Source organism: Pseudophryne corroboree, chromosome 1 (genome assembly GCF_028390025.1).
Source record: "Pseudophryne corroboree isolate aPseCor3 chromosome 1, aPseCor3.hap2, whole genome shotgun sequence".
Classification (NCBI taxonomy): domain Eukaryota; kingdom Metazoa; phylum Chordata; class Amphibia; order Anura; family Myobatrachidae; genus Pseudophryne; species Pseudophryne corroboree.
Genome location: NC_086444.1, coordinates 285,195,378 through 285,214,950, shown reverse-complemented (window position 1 = coordinate 285,214,950; position 19,573 = coordinate 285,195,378). Strand labels below are relative to the sequence as shown.

The 19,573-nt window shown below is 49.0% G+C and overlaps 1 protein-coding gene across 1 annotated transcript in view; it reads left to right on the top strand.

The window, feature by feature from the left end:
- RFC5 (replication factor C subunit 5) overlaps nucleotides 1-19,573 on the top strand; it is a 194,267-nt gene that overhangs the window by 44,612 nt on the left and 130,082 nt on the right. The window contains exons 6-7 of the mRNA XM_063964328.1: nucleotides 19,033-19,192; nucleotides 19,276-19,357. Of these exons, the coding sequence (XP_063820398.1) occupies nucleotides 19,033-19,192; nucleotides 19,276-19,357 (242 nt within the window). The remainder of the gene's footprint in view (nucleotides 1-19,032; nucleotides 19,193-19,275; nucleotides 19,358-19,573) is intronic.

Here is a 19,573-nt window from a genome sequence, read left to right as displayed (position 1 = left end):
TTAGGTTTTTTTATTTTCAGTGAGACCTGCTGGCAACAGGCTCACTGCATCGAGGGACTAAGGGGAGAAGAAGCGAACCTGCCTGCTTGCAGCCAGCTTGGGCTTCTTAGGCTACTGGACACCATTAGCTCCAGAGGGACCGAACACAGGCCCAGCCTCGGAGTCCGGTCCCAGAGCCGCGCCGCCGGCCCCCTTACAGAGCCAGAAGCAAGAAGAGGTCCGGAAAATCGGCGGCAGAAGACATCAGTCTTCACCAAGGTAGCGCACAGCACTGCAGCTGTACGCCATTGCTCCTCATGCACACCACACGCTCCGGTGACTGATGGGTGCTGGGGGGGGGGGGCGCCCTGAGCAGCAATATGAACACCTTGGCTGGCTAAAATACATCACATATAACCCCCAGGGCTATATGGATGTATATTAACCCCTGCCAGATTCCTGAAAAAAGCGGGAGAAAAGTCCGCCGAGAAGGGGGCGGAGACTATCTCCTCAGCACACTGGCGCCATTTTCCCTCACAGCTCCGCTGGAAGGACGTCTCCCTGACTCTCCCCTGCAGTCCTGCACTACAGAAAAGGGTAAAACAAGAGGGGGGGGGGCACTAATTAGGCGCAGTATAATATAAACAGCAGCTATAAGGGGAAAAACACTCTGTATAGTGTTATCCCAACATATATATATAGCGCTCTGGTGTGTACTGGCATACTCTCCCTCTGTCTCCCCAAAGGGCTAGTGGGGTCCTGTCCTCTATCAGAGCATTCCCTGTGTGTGTGCTGTGTGTCGGTACGACTGTGTCGACATGTATGAGGAGGAAAATTGATGTGGAGGCGGAGCAATTGCCTATAATGGAGATGTCACCCCCTAGGGAGTCGACACCTGAGTGGATGGGCTTATGGAAGGAATTACGTGAAAGTGTCAGCTCTTTACAAAAGACGGTTGATGACATGAGACAGCCGGCTACTCAGCTTGTGCCTGTCCAGGCGTCTCAAAGACCACCAGGGGCTCTAAAACGCCCGCTACCTCAGATGGCAGATACAGACGCCGACACGGATACTGACTCCAGTGTCGACGATGAAGAGACGAATGTGACTTCCAGTAGGGCCACACGTTACATGATTGAGGCAATGAAAAATGTTTTACACATTTCTGATAGTACAAGTACCACTAAAAAGGGTATTATGTTTGGTGAGAAAAAACTACCTGTAGTTTTTCCTGCATCTGAGGAATTAAATGAAGTGTGTGATGAAGCGTGGGTTTCTCCCGATAAAAAACTGATAATTCCTAAAAGGTTATTGGCATCATACCCCTTCCCGCCAGAGGGAAACACGTTGGGAAACACCCCCTAGGGTGGATAAAGCGCTCACACGCTTGTCTAAACAGGTGGCACTACCGTCTCCTGATACGGCCGCCCTTAAGGAACCTGCTGACAGAAAGCAGGAGAATATCCTAAAATGTATATACACTCACACGGGTGTTATACTGCGACCAGCAATCGCCTCAGCCTGGATGTGCAGTGCTGGGGTGGCTTGGTCGGATTCCCTGACTGAAAATATTGATACCCTGGATAGGGACAGTATATTACTGGCTATAGAGCATTTAAAAGATGCATTTTTATATATGCGTGATGCACAGAGGGATATTTGCCGACTGGCATCAAGAGTAAGTGCGCTGTCCATATCTGCCAGAAGAGGGTTATGGACGCGGCAGTGGTCAGGTGATGCTGATTCCAAAAGGCATATGGAAGTATTGCCTTATAAAGGGGAGGAGTTATTTGGGGTAGGTCTATCGGACCTAGTGTCCACGGCAACTGCTGGGAAATCCACATTTTTACCCCAGGTAGCCTCTCAACATAAGAAGACGCCGTATTATCAGGCGCAGTCCTTTCGGCCCCATAAGGGCAAGCGGGCAAAAGGCTCCTCATTTCTGCCCCGTGGCAGAGGGAGAGGAAAAAGGCTGCAGCAAACAGCCAGTTCCCAGGAACAGAAGCCCTCTCCCGCTTCTGCCAAGTCCTCAGCATGACGCTGGGGCTCTACAAGCTGACTCAGGCACGGTGGGGGCCCGTCTCAAGAATTTCAGCGCGCAGTGGGCTCACTCACAAGTGGACCCCTGGATCCTTCAGGTGGTATCTCAGGGGTACAAATTGGAATTCGAGACGTCTCCCCCCCGCCGTTTCCTAAAGTCTGCCTTACCGACGTCTCCCTCCGACAGGGAGGCGGTATTGGAAGCCATTCACAAGCTGTATTCTCAGCAGGTGATAATCAAGGTACCCCTCCTGCAACAGGGAAAGGGGTATTATTCCACGCTGTTTGTGGTACCGAAGCTGGATGGCTCGGTGAGACCTATTTTAAATCTAAAATCTTTGAACACTTACATACAGAGGTTCAAATTCAAGATGGAGTCACTCAGAGCGGTGATCGCGAACCTGGAAGAAGGGGATTATATGGTGTCTCTGGACATCAAGGATGCTTACCTCCATGTCCCAATTTACCCTTCTCACCAAGGGTACCTCAGGTTTGTGGTACAGAACTGCCACTATCAGTTTCGGATGCTGCCGTTGGATTGTCCACGGCGCCCCGGGTCTTTACCAAAGTAATGGCCGAAATGATGATACTCCTTCGAAGGAAAGGAGTTTTAATTATCCCTTACTTGGACGATCTCCTGATAAGGGCAAGATCCGAGGAACAGTTGGTAGTCGGAGTAGCACTATCTCAAGTAGTGCTGCGGCAGCACGGTTGGATTCTCAATATCCCAAAATCGCAGCTGTTCCCGACGACACGTCTTCTATTCCTAGGGATGATCCTGGACACAGTCCAGAAAAAGGTGTTTCTCCCGGAAGAGAAAGCCAGAGAGTTATCCGAGCTAGTCAGAAACCTCCTAAAACCAGGCCAAGTATCAGTGCATCAATGCACAAGGGTCCTGGGAAAAATGGTGGCTTCCTACGAAGCAATCCCATTCGGCAGATTCCACGCAAGAACATTCCAGTGGGACCTGCTGGACAAATGGTCCGGATCGCATCTTCAGATGCATCGGCGGATAACCCTGTCCCCAAGGACAAGGGTGTCTCTCCTGTGGTGGTTGCAGAGTGCTCATCTTCTAGAGGGCCGCAGATTCGGCATTCAGGACTGGGTCCTGGTGACCACAGATGCCAGCCTGCGAGGCTGGGGAGCAGTCACACAGGGAAGAAACTTCCAGGGCTTGTGGTCAAGCCTGGAGACATCACTTCACATAAATATCCTGGAGTTAAGAGCCATTTACAATGCTCTGAGCCAAGCAAGACCTCTGCTTCAAGGTCAGCCGGTGCTGATCCAGTCGGACAACATCACGGCAGTCGCCCACGTAAACAGACAGGGCGGCACAAGAAGCAGGAGGGCAATGGCGGAAGCTGCAAGGATTCTTCGCTGGGCGGAAAATCATGTGATAGCACTGTCAGCAGTGTTCATTCCGGGAGTGGACAACTGGGAAGCAGACTTCCTCAGCAGGCACGACCTCCACCCGGGAGAGTGGGGACTTCACCCAGAAGTCTTCCACATGATTGTAAACCGTTGGGAAAAACCAAAGGTGGACATGATGGCGTCCCGCCTCAACAAAAAACTGGACAGGTATTGCGCCAGGTCAAGGGACCCTCAAGCAACAGCTGTGGACGCTCTGGTAACACCGTGGGTGTACCAGTCAGTGTATGTGTTCCCTCCTCTGCCTCTCATACCCAAGGTGCTGAGGATTATACGGCGGGGAGGAGTAAGAACTATTCTCGTGGCTCCGGATTGGCCAAGAAGGACTTGGTACCCGGAACTTCAAGAAATGCTCACAGAGGACCCGTGGCCTCTACCTCTGAGAAGGGACCTGCTCCAGCAGGGACCCTGTCTGTTCCAAGACTTACCGCGGCTGCGTTTGACGGCATGGCGGTTGAACGCCGGATCCTAAAGGAAAAAGGCATTCCAGACGAAGTCATCCCTACTTTGATAAAAGCCAGAAAGGATGTAACCGCAAAGCATTATCACCGCATCTGGCGGAAATATGTTGCGTGGTGCGAGGCCAAAAAGGCCCCGACGGAGGAATTTCAACTGGGTCGATTCCTGCATTTCCTGCAAGCAGGAGTGTCTATGGGCCTAAAATTAGGATCCATTGGGGTCCAGATTTCGGCCCTGTCGATTTTCTTTCAGAGAGAACTGGCTTCAGTGCCTGAAGTCCAGACGTTTGTTAAGGGAGTGCTACATATACAGCCTCCTTTTGTGCCTCCAGTGGCACCCTGGGATCTGAATGTTGTTTTGGGTTTCCTAAAATCACATTGGTTTGAACCACTCAACACTGTGGACTTAAAATATCTCACATGGGAAGTGGTCATGCTGTTGGCCCTGGCTTCAGCCAGGCGTGTGTCAGAATTGGCGGCTTTATCCTGTAAAAGCCCTTACCTGATTTTTCATACGGACAGGGCAGAATTGAGGACTCGTCCTCAATTTCTCCCAAAGGTGGTTTCAGCGTTTCATCTGAACCAGCCTATTGTGGTACCTGCGGCTACTAAGGACTTGGAGGACTCCAAGTTGCTGGACGTTGTCAGGGCCCTGAAAACATATGTTTCCAGGACGGCTGGAGTCAGAAAATCTGACTCGCTATTTATCCTGTACGCACCCAACAAGCTGGGTGCTCCTGCTTCTAAGCAGACTATTGCTCGCTGGATTTGTAGTACAATTCAGCTTGCGCATTCTGTGGCAGGCCTGCCACAGCCAAAATCTGTAAAAGCCCACTCCACAAGGAAGGTGGGCTCATCTTGGGCGGCTGCCCGAGGGGTCTCGGCTTTACAACTTTGCCGAGCAGCTACTTGGTCAGGGTCAAATACTTTTGTGAAATTTTACAAATTTGACACTCTGGCTGAGGAGGACCTGGAGTTTTCTCACTCGGTGCTGCAGAGTCATCCGCACTGTCCCGCCCGTTTGGGAGCTTTGGTATAATCCCCATGGTCCTTACGGAGTTCCCAGCATCCACTAGGACGTCAGAGAAAATAAGAATTTACTTACCGATAATTCTATTTCTCGTAGTCCGTAGTGGATGCTGGGCGCCCATCCCAAGTGCGGATTATCTGCAATACTTGTACATAGTTATTGTTAACAAATCGGGTTATTGTTGTTGTGAGCCATCTATCCAGAGGCTCCTCTGTTATCATGCTGTTAACTGGGTTCATATCACAAGTTGTACGGTGTGATTGGTGTGGCTGGTATGAGTCTTACCCGGGATTCAAAATCCTTCCTTATTGTGTACGCTCGTCAGGGCACAGTATCCTAACTGAGGCTTGGAGGAGGGTCATAGGGGGAGGAGCCAGTGCACACCAGGTAGTCCTAAAGCTTTTCTTTTGTGCCCAGTCTCCTGCGGAGCCGCTATTCCCCATGGTCCTTACGGAGTTCCCAGCATCCACTACGGACTACGAGAAATAGAATTATCGGTAAGTAAATTCTTATTTTAGATACTATGTTGTTGTTTTTATATATCAGAATACAGGTACATGCAGGGATAAGACATTGTTGTATTGGTATGCTGTTCTCCCATAGGAAAAGGCCATGGCTGTACTGCGCTCAGTGTACTGTATTGGTTTATGTGACTTGATGTCTACTTGATTTGGGCAATCAGTGTTGTGGCAGAATAGTGGTTCCGTAGTGGTTTCAAAACGGGAAATTATATAGGGAACTAAATTTGGATAAACAATTATGTTATAAGAAAATACGTCAATAGTGGGAAGTGTAGATTGTGATTAGTTAGATATGAGAAGCTGTTTAAAAATATTGTGCATATAGTAAAGGATAAATCCATAAGTGTAGACTAGCAATAAATGGTGTGTGGAAATTTGTGATTAGTTTCCATTATTTCTCTGACGTCCTAAGTGGATGCTGGGACTCCGTAAGGACCATGGGGAATAGCGGCTCCGCAGGAGACTGGGCACAACTAAAGAAAGCTTTAGGACTACCTGGTGTGCACTGGCTCCTCCCTCTATGACCCTCCTCCAGACCTCAGTTAGAATCTTGTGCCCGGCTGAGCTGGATGCACACTAGGGGCTCTCCTGAGCTCCTAGAAAAAGAAAGTTTATTTTAGGTTTTTCTCTAACGTCCTAGTGGATGCTGGGGACTCCGTCAGGACCATGGGGATTAGCGGGCTCCGCAGGAGACAGGGCACATCTAAAAAAGCTTTTTAGGTCACATGGTGTGTACTGGCTCCTCCCCCTATGACCCTCCTCCAAGCCTCAGTTAGGTTTTTGTGCCCGTCCGAGAGGGTGCAATCTAGGTGGCTCTCTTAAAGAGCTGTTTAGAAATTACGTGATAATGTCAACACGCTGCAAGCCGGTTGACGACATGAGACAGCCGGCGGACAAATTAGTATCGGTCCAGGCGTCTCAGACACCGTCAGGGGCTTGTAAAAACGCCCATTTACCTCAGTCGGTCGACAGACACTGACACGGACACTGACCCCAGTGTCGACGGTGAAGAAACAAACGTATTTTTCCTTTAGGGCCACAAGTTACATGTTAAGGGCAATGAAGGAGGTGTTACGTATTTCTGATACCACAAGTACCACAAATAAGGGTATTTTGTAGGGTGGGAATAAACTACTTGTAGTTTTGCCTGAATCAGATAAATTAAATGAAGTGTGTGATGATACGTGGGGTTCCTCCGACAGAAAGTTATGGGCGGTATACCCTTTTTCCCGCCAGTAGTAAGGGCGAGTTGGAAAACACACCTTAGGGTGGACAAGGCGCTCACACGCTTATAAAAAACATGGCGTTACCGTTTCCAGATACGGCCGCCCTCAAGGAGCCAGCTGATAGGAAGCTGGAAAATATCATAACAGTATATACACACATACTGGTGTTATACTACGACCAGCAATCGCCTCAGCCTGGATGTGCAGCGCTGAGGGGGCTTGGTCGGATTTCCTGACTGAAAATTTTGATACCCTTGACAGGGACAGGATTTTATTGTCTATAGAGCATTTTAAGGATGCATTTCTATATATGTGTGATGCGCAGAGGCATATTTGCATTCTGGCATCAAGAGTAAATGTGATGTACATATCTGCCAGACGAAGACACGACAGTGGTCAGGTGAGGCAGATTCCAGACGGCATATGGAAGTATTGCCGTATAAAGGGGCGGTCCATTGGACCTGGTGGCCATGGCAACAGCTGAAAAATCCACCTTTTGTTACCCCGAGTCACATATTGGCAGAAAAGGACACAGTCTTTTCAGTCTCAGTCCTTTCGTCCCCATACGGGCAGGCGGGCGAAGGCCAGTCATATCTGCCCAGGGGGAGAGGAAAGGGAAGAAGACTGCAGCAAGCAGCTCATTCCCAGGAACAGAAGCTCCTCACGGCTTCTGCCAAGTCCGCAGCATAACGCTGGGGCCGTACAAGCGGACTCAGGTGCGGTAGGGGGTCATCTCAAGAGTTTCAGCAACACTCGCAAGGGAACTCCGGGATCCTACATGTAATATCCCAGGTGTACATTGGAAATTCGAGACGTCTCCCCCTCACACAATTCACAGGCTGTATTCCCAGCAGGTGATAATCAAAGTACCCTTCTTACAACAAGGAAGGGGGTAGTATTCCACACTATATTGTGGTACTGAAGCCAACCGGCTCGGTGAGATCTGAAATATTTGAACACTTACATACAAGCGTTCAAATCAAGATGGAGTCACTCGGAGCAGTGATAGCGAACCAGGAAGAAGGGGACGATATGATGTCACTGGATATCAGGGACGTTTACCTACAGGTCCAAATTTGCCCTTCTCACCAAGGGTACTTCAGGTTCCTGGTACAGAACTGTCACTATCAGTTCAGACGCTGCCGTTTGGATTGTCCACGGCGCCCCGGGTCTTTACCAAGGTAATGGCCGGAATGATGATTTTTCTTAAAAGAAACATGGACGCTTTCCTGATAAGGGCAAGGTCCAGAGAACAGTTGGAGGTCGGAGTAGCACTATCTTAAGTAGTTCTACAACAGCACGAGTGGATTCTAAATATTCCAAAATCGCAGCTTTTTCCGACGACACGTCTACTGTTCCTAGGGAAGATTCTGGACACAGTCCAGAAAAACGTGTTTCTCCCAGTGGAGAAAACCAGGGAGTTATCCGAGCTAATCGGGATCCTCCTAAAACCAGGAAAAGTGTCAGTGCATCATTGCACAAGAGTCCTGGTAAAAATGGTGGCTTATTACGAAGCAATTCCATTCGGCAGATTTCCCGCAAGAACTCTTCAGTGGGATCTGCTGGACAAATGGTCCGGATCGCATCCTCAGATGCATCAGCGGATAACCCTATATCCAAGGAAAAGGGTGTCTCTCCTGTGGTGATTACAGAGTGCTCATCTTCTAGAGGGCCGCAGATTCGGCATTCAGGATTGGATGCCGGTAACCACGGAGGCCAGCCTGAGAGGCTGGGGAACAGTCACACAGGGAAAAAATTTCCAGGGAAGTGTGATTAAGTCTGGAGAATTCTCTCCGCATAAATAAGCTTAGAGCAAATTTATAATGCTCTAAACTTAGCTAGACCTCTGCTTCAAGGTCAGCCGGTATTGATCCAGTGGGATAACATCTCGGCAGTCGCCCACGTAAACAGAAGGGCGGCACAAGAAGCAGGAGGGCAGTGAAAACTGCAAGGATTTTTCGCTAGGCGGAAAATCATGTGATAGCACTGTCAGCAGTGTTCTTTCCGGGAGTGGACGACTGGGAAGCAGACTTCCTCAGCAGGCATGACCTCCACCCGGGAGAGTGGAAACTTCATAGGGAAGTTTTTCAACATGATTGTGGACCGCTGGCAAAGACCAAAGGTGGACATGATGGCGTCCCGCCCGAACAAAAAACGGGACAGGTATTCCGCCAGGTCATGAGACCTTCAGGCGATAGCTGTGGATGTTCTGGTAACACCGTGGGTGTACCAGTCTGTGTATGTGTTCCCTCCTCTGTTTCTCATAACCAGGGTATTGAGAATTATAAGACATAGAGGAGTATGAACTATACTAGTGGCTCCGGATTGGCCAAGAGGGACTTGGTACCCGGAACTTCAAGAAATGCTCACAGAGGACTAAGGGCCTGGGGAGCTAAGAAGGGACTTGATTCAGCAAGTACCATGTCTATTCCAAGACTTACCGCGGCTGCGTTTGACGGCATGGCGATTGAATGCCGGATCCTGAGGGGAAAAGGCATTCCATAAGAGGTCATACCTACCCTGGTCAAAGCCAGGAAGGAGGTGACCGCACAACGTCATCACCACATGTGGTGAAAATATGTTGCGTGGGTGAGGCCAGGAAGGCTCCACGACGGAAGTTCAACTAGGTCGATTTCTACACTTCCTGAAAACAGGAGTGTTTTGGACCTCAAATTGGGGGTTCATTAACATTTAAATTTCGGCCCTGTAGATTTTCTTCCAGAAAGAATTGACTTCAGTTCCTGAAGTCCAGATTGTAAAGGATGTATTGCATATACAGCTTTTTTGTGCCCCTAGGGGCACCGTGAGATCTCAACATAGTGTTGGGATTTCTTAAAATCATATTGGTTTGAACCGCTCAAATCTGTGGATTTGAAATATCTCACATGGAAAGTGACCATGCTGTTGACAAATATCTCACATGGGAAGTGACCATGTTGTTAGCCCTGGCCTCGGCCAGGCGATTGTCAGAATGGGCGGCTTTGTCTTACAAAAGCCCATATTAAAATTTTCCATTTGAACAGGACAGAACTGGGACTCGTCTCCAGTTTCTTCATAAAGGGGTGTCAGCGTTTTCACCTGAAACAACCTCTTGTGGTGCCTGCGGCTACTAGGGACTTGGAGGACTCCAAGTTACTAGACGTGGTCAGGGCCCTAAAAATATATATATATATATATATATATATATATATATATATATATATATATATATATATATATATATATATATATATATATATATATATATATATATATATATATATATATATATATATAGTTAGGACGGCTGGAGTCAGAAAGTCTGACTTGCTGTTTATACTGTATACACCCAACAAGCTGGGTGCTCATGCTTCTAAGCAGTCTATTGCACGCTGGATTTGTAGTACAATTCAGCTTGCACATTCTGTGGCAGGCCTGCCACAGACGAAATATGTAGATGCCCATTCCACAAGGAAGGTGGGCTCATCCTGGGCGGCTGCCCGAGGAGTCTCGGCATTACAACTTTGCCGAGCAGCTACGTGGTCAGGGGAGAACACGTTTGTAAAATTTTACAAATTTTGATACTCTGGCTAAGGAGGACCTGGAGTTCTCTCATTCGGTGCTGCAGAGTCATCCGCACTCTCCCGCCCGTTTGGGAGCTTTGGTATAATCCCCATGGTCCTGACGGAGTCCCCAGCATCCACTAGGACGTTAGAGAAAATAAGAATTTACTTACCGATAATTCTATTTCTCGTAGTCCGTAGTGGATGCTGGGCGCCCATCCCAAGTGCGGATTGTCTGCAATGCTTGTACATAGTTATTGTTACAAAAATCGGGTTATTACTATTGTTGTGAGCCATTTTTTCGGAGGCTACTTCGTTTTGTTATCATACTGTTAACTGGGTTCAGATCACAAGTTGTACGGTGTGATTGGTGTGGCTGGTATGAGTCTTACCCGGGATTCAAGATCCTTCCTTATTGTGTACGCTCGTCCGGGCACAGTACCTAACTGAGGCTTGGAGGAGGGTCATAGGGGGAGGAGCCTGTACACACCATGTGACCTAAAAAGCTTTTTTAGATGTGCCCTGTCTCCTGCGGAGCCCGCTAATCCCCATGGTCCTGACGGAGTCCCCAGCATCCACTACGGACTACGAGAAATAGAATTATCGGTAAGTAAATTCTTATTTTTATTTTCAGTGAGATCTGCTGGCAACAGACTCACTGCTACGAGGGACTAAGGGGAGAGAAGCGAACCTACCTGCTTGCAGCTAGCTTGGGCTTCTAGGCTACTGGACACCATTAGCTCCAGAGGGATCGAACACAGGGCCCGACCTCGATCGTCCGGTCCCGGAGCCGCGCCGCCGTCTCCCTTACAGAGCCAGAAGCAAGAAAACAGTCCTGGAAATCGGCGGCAGAAGACTTCGGTCTTCATCAAGGTAGCGCACAGCACTGCAGCTGTGCGCCATTGCTTCCCATGCACACCTCACACTCCGGTCACTGATGGGTGCAGGGCGCTGGGGGGGGGGCGCCCTGGGCTGCAATATTAAGTACCTTGGCTGGCAACACTACACATAATATAGTCATAGAGACTATGGGGTATATGCAATAGCGGGCGAATTGGCAAAATAGGCGAATTCCGGGCCGTTTTCGCCTCCAAAAATCAATTCGCCTATGCAGTGCAGTCATTTTTCGCAAAAAAACGGCCCGTCAAAATTCGCCTTTTCTCAATTCGCCTTTTTCCGAATTCGCCTTTTCTGCAATGGTACAGATGCTGCAATTCGCCTCCAGCATATTCAATTCAAGTTTGGAAATTCGCCTGCAGTGCTTTTAGACAGCAAATTCGCGATTTTCACTCCGCCACACTTTGGAGGGTGAAAACAAATAAAAAAATTTTAAACATGTTTTTTTTTGTGTTTTTTTTTTTAGGAATAGCAGATCTATTTATATTAGAAGGGATTAGGTTTTTTTTTTTTTTGGGGGGGAGGCACAAATATTATTTATATATTTTTTAAAATAATATTTTTATTGTTTTTTTTTTTTATTGCTGGAACGGTAAAATCCGGGAAAAAAATGGCGTGGGGTCCCCCCTCCAAAGCATAACCAGCCTCGGGCTCATTGAGCTGGTCCTGGTTCTAAAAATGCGGGGAAAAAATTGACAGGGGATCCCCCGTATTTTTAAAACCAGCACCGGGCTCTGCGCCTGGTGCTGGTGCCAAAAATACGGGGGACAAAACGAGTAGGGGTCCCCCGTATTTTTAACACCAGCATCGGGCTCCACTAGCTGGACAGATAATGCCACAGCCGGGGGTCACTTTTATACAGTGCCCTGCGGCCGTGGCATCAAATATCCAACTAGTCACCCCTGGCCGGGGTACCCTGGGGGAATGGGGACCCCTTCAATCAAGGGGTCCCCCCCCCCCAGCCACCCAAGGGCCAGGGGTGAAGCCCGAGGCTGTCCCCCCCCATCCAATGGGCTGCGGATGGGGGGGCTGATAGCCTTTGTGTTCAAAAAAAAAGATATTGTTTTTTCCATTAGTACTACAAGTCCCAGCAAGCCTCCCCTGCAAGCTGGTACTTGGAGAACCACAAGTACCAGCATGCGGGAGAAAAACGGGCCCGCTGGTACCTGTAGTTCTAATGGAAAAAAAATACCCAAATAAAAACAGGACACAGACACCGTCGACAGTAAAACTTTATTACACACTGCCGACACACACATACTTACCTATGTTCACACGCCGACATCGGTCCTCTTCTCCATGTAGAATCCCGGGGTACCTGAAAATAAAAGATCAATTATACTCACCTCAACAGGCTCCAGAGATAAATCCACGGACTTGGCAAAAAAAGAAAGCGCATTTACCCGCACCAAAAACGGACTGAAAGGTGTCCCATGCTGACACATGGGACACCTATCCACGATTAAGATCTGTCAGTGACAGTTGTCACTGACAGGTCTCTAAGCCAATCAGGAAGCGCAACTTCGTTGCGCTAACCTGATTGGCTGATCGCTGTGACAGCGCATCGCACAGCTCCCTCCATTATATTCAATGGTGGGAACTTAGCGGCTAGCGGTGAGGTCACCCGCCGGTCAGCGGTGACCGGCGGGTGACCCCACCGCTAGCCGCTAAGTTCCCACCATTGAATATAATGGAGGGAGCTGTGCGATGCGCTGTCACAGCGATCAGCCAATCAGGTTAGCGCAACGAAGTTGCGCTTCCTGATTGGCTTAGAGACCTGTCAGTGACAACTGTCACTGACAGATCTTAATCGTGGATAGGTGTCCCATGTGTCAGCATGGGACACCTTTCAGTCCGTTTTTGGTGCGGGTAAATGCGCTTTCTTTTTTTGCCAAGTCCGTGGATTTATCTCTGGAGCCTGTTGAGGTGAGTATAATTGATCTTTTCTTTTCAGGTATCCGTGGATTCTACATGGAGAAGAGGACCGATGTCGGCGTGTGAACATAGGTAAGTATGTGTGTGTCGACGTATGAAATAAAGTTTTACTGTCGACGGTGTGTGTGTCCTGTTTTTATTTGGGTATTTTTTTCCCAGTAGTACTACAGGTACCAGCGGGCCCGTTTTTCTCCCGCATGCTGGTACTTGTGGTTCTCCAAGTACCAGCTTGCAGGGGAGGCTTGCTGGGACTTGTAGTACTAATGGAAAAAACAATATCTTTTTTTTTTAACACAAAGGCTATCAGCCCCCCCATCCGCAGCCCATTGGATGGGGGGGGACAGCCTCGGGCTTCACCCCTGGCCCTTGGGTGGCTGGGGGGGGGGGACCCCTTGATTGAAGGGGTCCCCATTCCCCCAGGGTACCCCGGCCAGGGGTGACTAGTTGGATATTTGATGCCACGGCCGCAGGGCACTGTATAAAAGTGACCCCCGGCTGTGGCATTATCTGTCCAGCTAGTGGAGCCCGATGCTGGTGTTAAAAATACGGGGGACCCCTACTCGTTTTGTCCCCCGTATTTTTGGCACCAGCATCAGGCGCAGAGCCCGGTGCTGGTTTTAAAAATACGGGGGATCCCTGCCCGATTTTTCCCCTGCATTTTTAGAACCAGGACCAGCTCGATGAGCCCGAGGCTGGTTATGCTTTGGAGGGGGGACCCCACGCCATTTTTTTTTCGGGTTTTTCCCCGTTTTTTCCCGTTTTTTTAAAATCGCGGTAAAATCCGCAAAATCGGCCGATTTTCGCCCGCGACTCTGGCGAATCCGTTTTTCATTGCATATGGTGAATTCCGGAAGCCACCTTCCGGAATTCACCTGGCGAATTTGGTCGAATTGAAAAAACGGCGATAATTGCCGCGATTTCGCCCGCTATTGCATATACCCCTATATATGTGTAAAATCCCCTGCCAGATATACCTACAAAAAAGCGGGAGAAGTCCGCCGAAAAGGGGCGGGGCTATCTCCCTCAGCACACTGGCGCCATTTTCCCTCACAGCTCCGCTGGAAGGATCGCTCCCAGGCTCTCCCCTGCAGTTTCCAGACTACATAGGGTAAAAAAAGAGAGGGGGGGCACTAAATTTAGGCGCAATATTTTTGTTAATCCCTGTGTTATATAGCGCTCTGGTGTGTGCTGGCATACTCTCTCTCTGTCTACCCATAGGGCTTTGTGGGGTCCTGTCCTCAGTCAGAGCATTCCCTGTGTGTGTGCGGTGTGTCGGTACGGCTGTGTCGACATGTTTGATGAGGAGGCTTATGTGGAGGCGGAGCAGATGCCGATAAATGTGATGTCACCCCCTGCGGGGCCGACACCTGAGTGGATGGACTTATGGAAGGAATTACGTGAAAGTGTCAACTCCTTACATAAAAGGTTTGACGACATAGCAGATGTGGGACAGCCGGCTTCTCAGCTCGTGCCTGCCCAACTGTCTCAAAAGCCATCAGGGGCTCTAAAACGCCCGCTACCTCAGATGGCGGACACAGATGTCGACACGGATACTGAATCCAGTGTCGACGACGATGAGACTAATGTAACTTCCAATAGGGCCACACGTTACATGAATGAGTCAATGAAAAATGTGTTGCACATTTCTGATGTTACCCCAGGTACCACAGAAAAGGGTATTCTGTTTGGGGAGAAAAAAATACCAGTGGTTTTTCCCCCATCTGAGGAATTAAATGAAGTGTGTGAAGAAGCGTGGGCTTCCCCCGATAAGAAACTGGTAACTTCTAAAAGGTTACTAATGGCGTACCCTTTCCCGCCAGAGGATAGGTCACGTTGGGAAACATCCCCTAGGGTGGATAAAGCGCTCACACGTCTGTCAAAGAAGGTGGCACTACCGTCTCCGGATACGGCCGCCCTAAAGGAGCCTGCTGATAGGAAGCAGGAGGCTATCCTGAAGTCTGTGTATACACACTCAGGTATTATATTGAGACCGGCTATTGCTTCAGCATGGATGTGCAGTGCTGCAGCTGCGTGGTCAGATTCCCTGTCAGAAAATATTGGTACCCTAGACAGGGACACTATATTGCTAACCATAGAGCATATAAAAGACGCAGTCTTATACATGAGAGATGCACAGAGGGATATTTGCCGGCTGGCATCTAAAATAAGTGCAATGTCCATTTCTGCCAGGAGAGGATTATGGACTCGGCAGTGGACAGGTGATGCAGATTCTAAAAGGCACATGGAAGTTTTGCCTTATAAAGGTGAGGAGTTGTTTGGGGATGGTCTCTCGGACCTCGTTTCCACAGCAACAGCTGGGAAGTCAGCATTTTTACCCCATGTTCCCTCACAGCCAAAGAAAGCACCGTATTATCAGGTACAGTCCTTTCGGCCCCAGAAAGGCAAGTGGGTTAAAGGCGCGTCCTTTCTGCCCAGAGGCAGAGGTAGAGGGAAAAAGCTGCAGCATACAGCCAGTTCCCAGGAGCAAAAGTCCTCCCCCGCTTCCTCCAAGTCCACCGCATGACGCTGGGGCTCCACAGGCGGAGCCAGGTACGGTGGGGGCCCGTCTCAAAAACTTCAGCAAGCAGTGGGCTTGCTCACGGGTGGATCCCTGGATCCTTCAAGTGGTATCTCAGGGGTACAAGCTGGAATTCGAGACGTCTCCCCCCCGCCGTTTCCTCAAATCTGCCTTGCCAACAACTCCCTCAGGCAGGGAGGCAGTGCTAGAGGCAATTCACAAGCTGTATTCCCAGCAGGTGATAGTCAAGGTGCCCCTCCTTCAACAAGGACGGGGTTACTATTCCACAATGTTTGTGGTACCGAAACCGGACGGTTCGGTGAGACCCATTTTAAATTTGAAATCCTTGAACACTTATATAAAAAAATTCAAGTTCAAGATGGAATCGCTCAGGGCGGTTATTTCAAGCCTGGACGAGGGGGATTACATGGTATCACTGGACATCAAGGATGCTTACCTGCATGTCCCCATTTACCATCCTCACCAGGAGTACCTCAGATTTGTGGTACAGGATTGTCATTACCAATTCCAGACGTTGCCGTTTGGTCTGTCCACGGCACCGAGGGTATTTACCAAGGTAATGGCCGAAATGATGATACTCCTTCGAAAAAAGGGAGTTTTAATTATCCCATACTTGGACGATCTCCTGATAAATGCGAGGTCCAGGGAGCAGTTGTTGGTCGGGGTAGCACTATCTCGGGAGGTGCTACAACAGCACGGTTGGATTCTAAATATTCCAAAGTCACAGCTGGTCCCTACGACACGTCTACTGTTCCTGGGGATGGTTCTGGACACAGAACAGAAAAAAGTGTTTCTCCTTGAGGAGAAAGTCAAGGAGCTGTCATCTCTAGTCAGAGGACTCCTGAAACCAAAACAGGTGTCGGTGCATCACTGCACGCGAGTCCTGGGAAAAATGGTAGCTTCCTACGAAGCAATTCCATTCGGCAGGTTCCATGCAAGGATTTTTCAGTGGGACCTGTTGGACAAGTGGTCCGGATCGCATCTTCAGATGCATCGGCTGATAACCCTGTCTCCAAGGACCAGGGTGTCTCTGCTGTGGTGGCTGCAGAGTGCTCATCTTCAAGAGGGCCGCAGATTCGGCATACAGGACTGGGTCCTGGTGACCACGGATGCCAGCCTTTGAGGCTGGGGGGCAGTCACACAGGGAAGAAACTTCCAAGGACTATGGTCAAGTCAGGAGACTTCCCTACACATAAATATTCGGGAACTGAGGGCCATTTACAATGCCCTAAGTCAGGCAAAACCCCTGCTTCAAAATCAGCCGGTACTGATCCAGTCAGACAACATCACGGCAGTCGCCCATGTAAATCGACAGGGCGGCACAAGAAGCAGGATGGCGATGGCAGAAGCCACAAGGATTCTCCGATGGGCGGAAAATCACGTGTTAGCACTGTCAGCAGTGTTCATTCCGGGAGTGGACAACTGGGAAGCAGACTTCCTCAGCAGGCACGACCTCCACCCGGGAGAGTGGGGACTTCATCCAGAAGTCTTCCAACTGATTGTAAACCGTTGGGAAAGGCCACAGGTGGACATGATGGCGTCTAAACAAAAAGCTAGAAAGATATTGCGCCAGGTCGAGAGACCCTCAGGCAATAGCTGTGGACGCTCTAGTGACACCGTGGGTGTACCGGTCGGTTTATGTGTTCCCTCCTCTTCCTCTCATACCCAAGGTACTGAGGATAATAAGGAGAAGAGGAGTAAGAACTATACTCATTGTTCCGGATTGGCCAAGAAGAGCTTGGTACCCGGAACTTCAAGAGATGATCTCAGAGGACCCATGGCCTCTGCCGCTCAGACAGGACCTGCTGCAGCAGGTGCCCTGTCTGTTCCAAGACTTACCGCGGCTGCATTTGACGGCATGGCGGTTGAACGCCGGATCCTGAAGGAAAAGGGTATTCCGGAGGAAGTCATTCCTACGCTGATTAAAGCTAGGAAAGAAGTGACCGCAAACCATTATCACCGCATTTGGCGAAAATATGTTGCGTGGTGTGAGGCCAGGAAGGCCCCAACGGAGGAATTTCAGCTGGGCCGTTTTCTGCACTTCCTACAGTCAGGGGTGACTATGGGCCTAAAATTGGGTTCCATTAAGGTCCAGATTTCGGCTTTATCGATTTTCTTCCAGAAGAACTGGCTTCACTACCTGAAGTTCAGACTTTTGTTAAGGGAGTGCTGCATATTCAGCCCCCTTTTGTGCCTCCAGTGGCACCTTGGGATCTCAACGTGGTGTTGGATTTCCTAAAGTCACATTGGTTTGAGCCACTTAAAACCGTGGAATTAAAATATCTCACGTGGAAAGTGGTCATGCTGTTGGCCTTGGCTTCGGCCAGGCGTGTGTCAGAATTGGCGGCTTTGTCATGTAAAAGCCCTTATCTGATTTTCCATATGGATAGGGCAGAATTGAGAACTCGTCCCCAGTTTCTCCCTAAGGTGGTATCAGCCTTTCATTTGAACCAACCTATTGTGGTGCCTGCGGCTACTAAAGACTTGGAGGCTTCCAAGTTGTTGGACGTAGTCAGGGCCCTGAAAATATATGTTTCCAGGACGGCTGGAGTCAGGAAAACTGACTCGCTATTTATCCTGTATTCACCCCACAAGCTGGGTGCTCCTGCTTCTAAGCAGACTATTGCTCGCTGGATCTGTAGCACGATTCAACTTGCACATTCTGCGGCTGGACTGCCGCACCCTAAATCTGTAAAAGCCCATTCCACGAGGAAAGTGGGCTCTTCTTGGGCGGCTGCCCGAGGGGTCTCGGCTTTACATCTTTGCCGAGCTGTTACTTGGTCGGGTTCAAACACTTTTGCAAGAGTCTACAAGTTTGATACCCTGGCTGAGGAGGACCTAGAGTTTGCTCATTCGGTGCTGCAGAGTCATCCGCACTCTCCCGCCCGTTTGGGAGCTTTGGTATAATCCCCATGGTCCTTACGGAGTCCCAGCATCCACTTAGGACGTCAGAGAAAATAAGATTTTACTCACCGGTAAATCTATTTCTCGTAGTCCGTAGTGGATGCTGGGCGCCCATCCCAAGTGCGGATTGTCTGCAATACTTGTATATAGTTATTGTTTAACTAAAGGGTTATTGTTGAGCCATCTGTTGAGAGGCTCAGTTATATTTCATACTGTTAACTGGGTATAGTATCACGAGTTATACGGTGTGATTGGTGTGGCTGGTATGAGTCTTACCCGGGATTCAAAATCCTTCCCTATTGTGTCAGCTCTTCCGGGCACAGTATCCTAACTGATGTCTGGAGGAGGGTCATAGAGGGAGGAGCCAGTGCACACCAGGTAGTCCTAAAGCTTTCTTTAGTTGTGCCCAGTCTCCTGCGGAGCCGCTATTCCCCATGGTCCTTACGGAGTCCCAGCATCCACTACGGACTACGAGAAATAGATTTACCAGTGAGTAAAATCTTACTTTTTTTTCTTTTTTCCATTTCTTGTAGTGATCGAGAAGTTCACTGAAAATACTCGATTTTGCATGATTTGTAATTACCTGTCTAAGATAATCCCAGCTCTTCAGTCCAGGTGCACAAGGTTTCGCTTTGGACCCCTTAATAAAGAGATGATGGTTCCCAGGTTACAACATGTGGTAGAGCAGGAAAAGTAAGAAAATGCTTTGTTAAATATTTTCTGCAGTTCTAAGCTCATGTTTTTGTAGCTGATGTTCTTACATTCTCCTCTTGCAGTGTGGACATCAGTCCAGATGGAATGAAGGCATTGGTGACACTGTCCAGTGGAGACATGCGAAGAGCGCTCAATATCTTGCAGGTAGCTATTGTCGGCTGAGTAACTAGAAATTGTTGCTGATGAATTCAGTTGCTGCCACTTAAAAGCTGATTATATTAGCCGAGAGGTTTTAGCAGATTTTTGCGCTAAGGAAACATCTCTCATTTTTTGCTTGCACCACACTGAAGGGTGAACAAAAGATAAGAAGTGTTTTCCTTGTGTAATCCTGCTATCTATGCTGCTGCACATTGCATAATG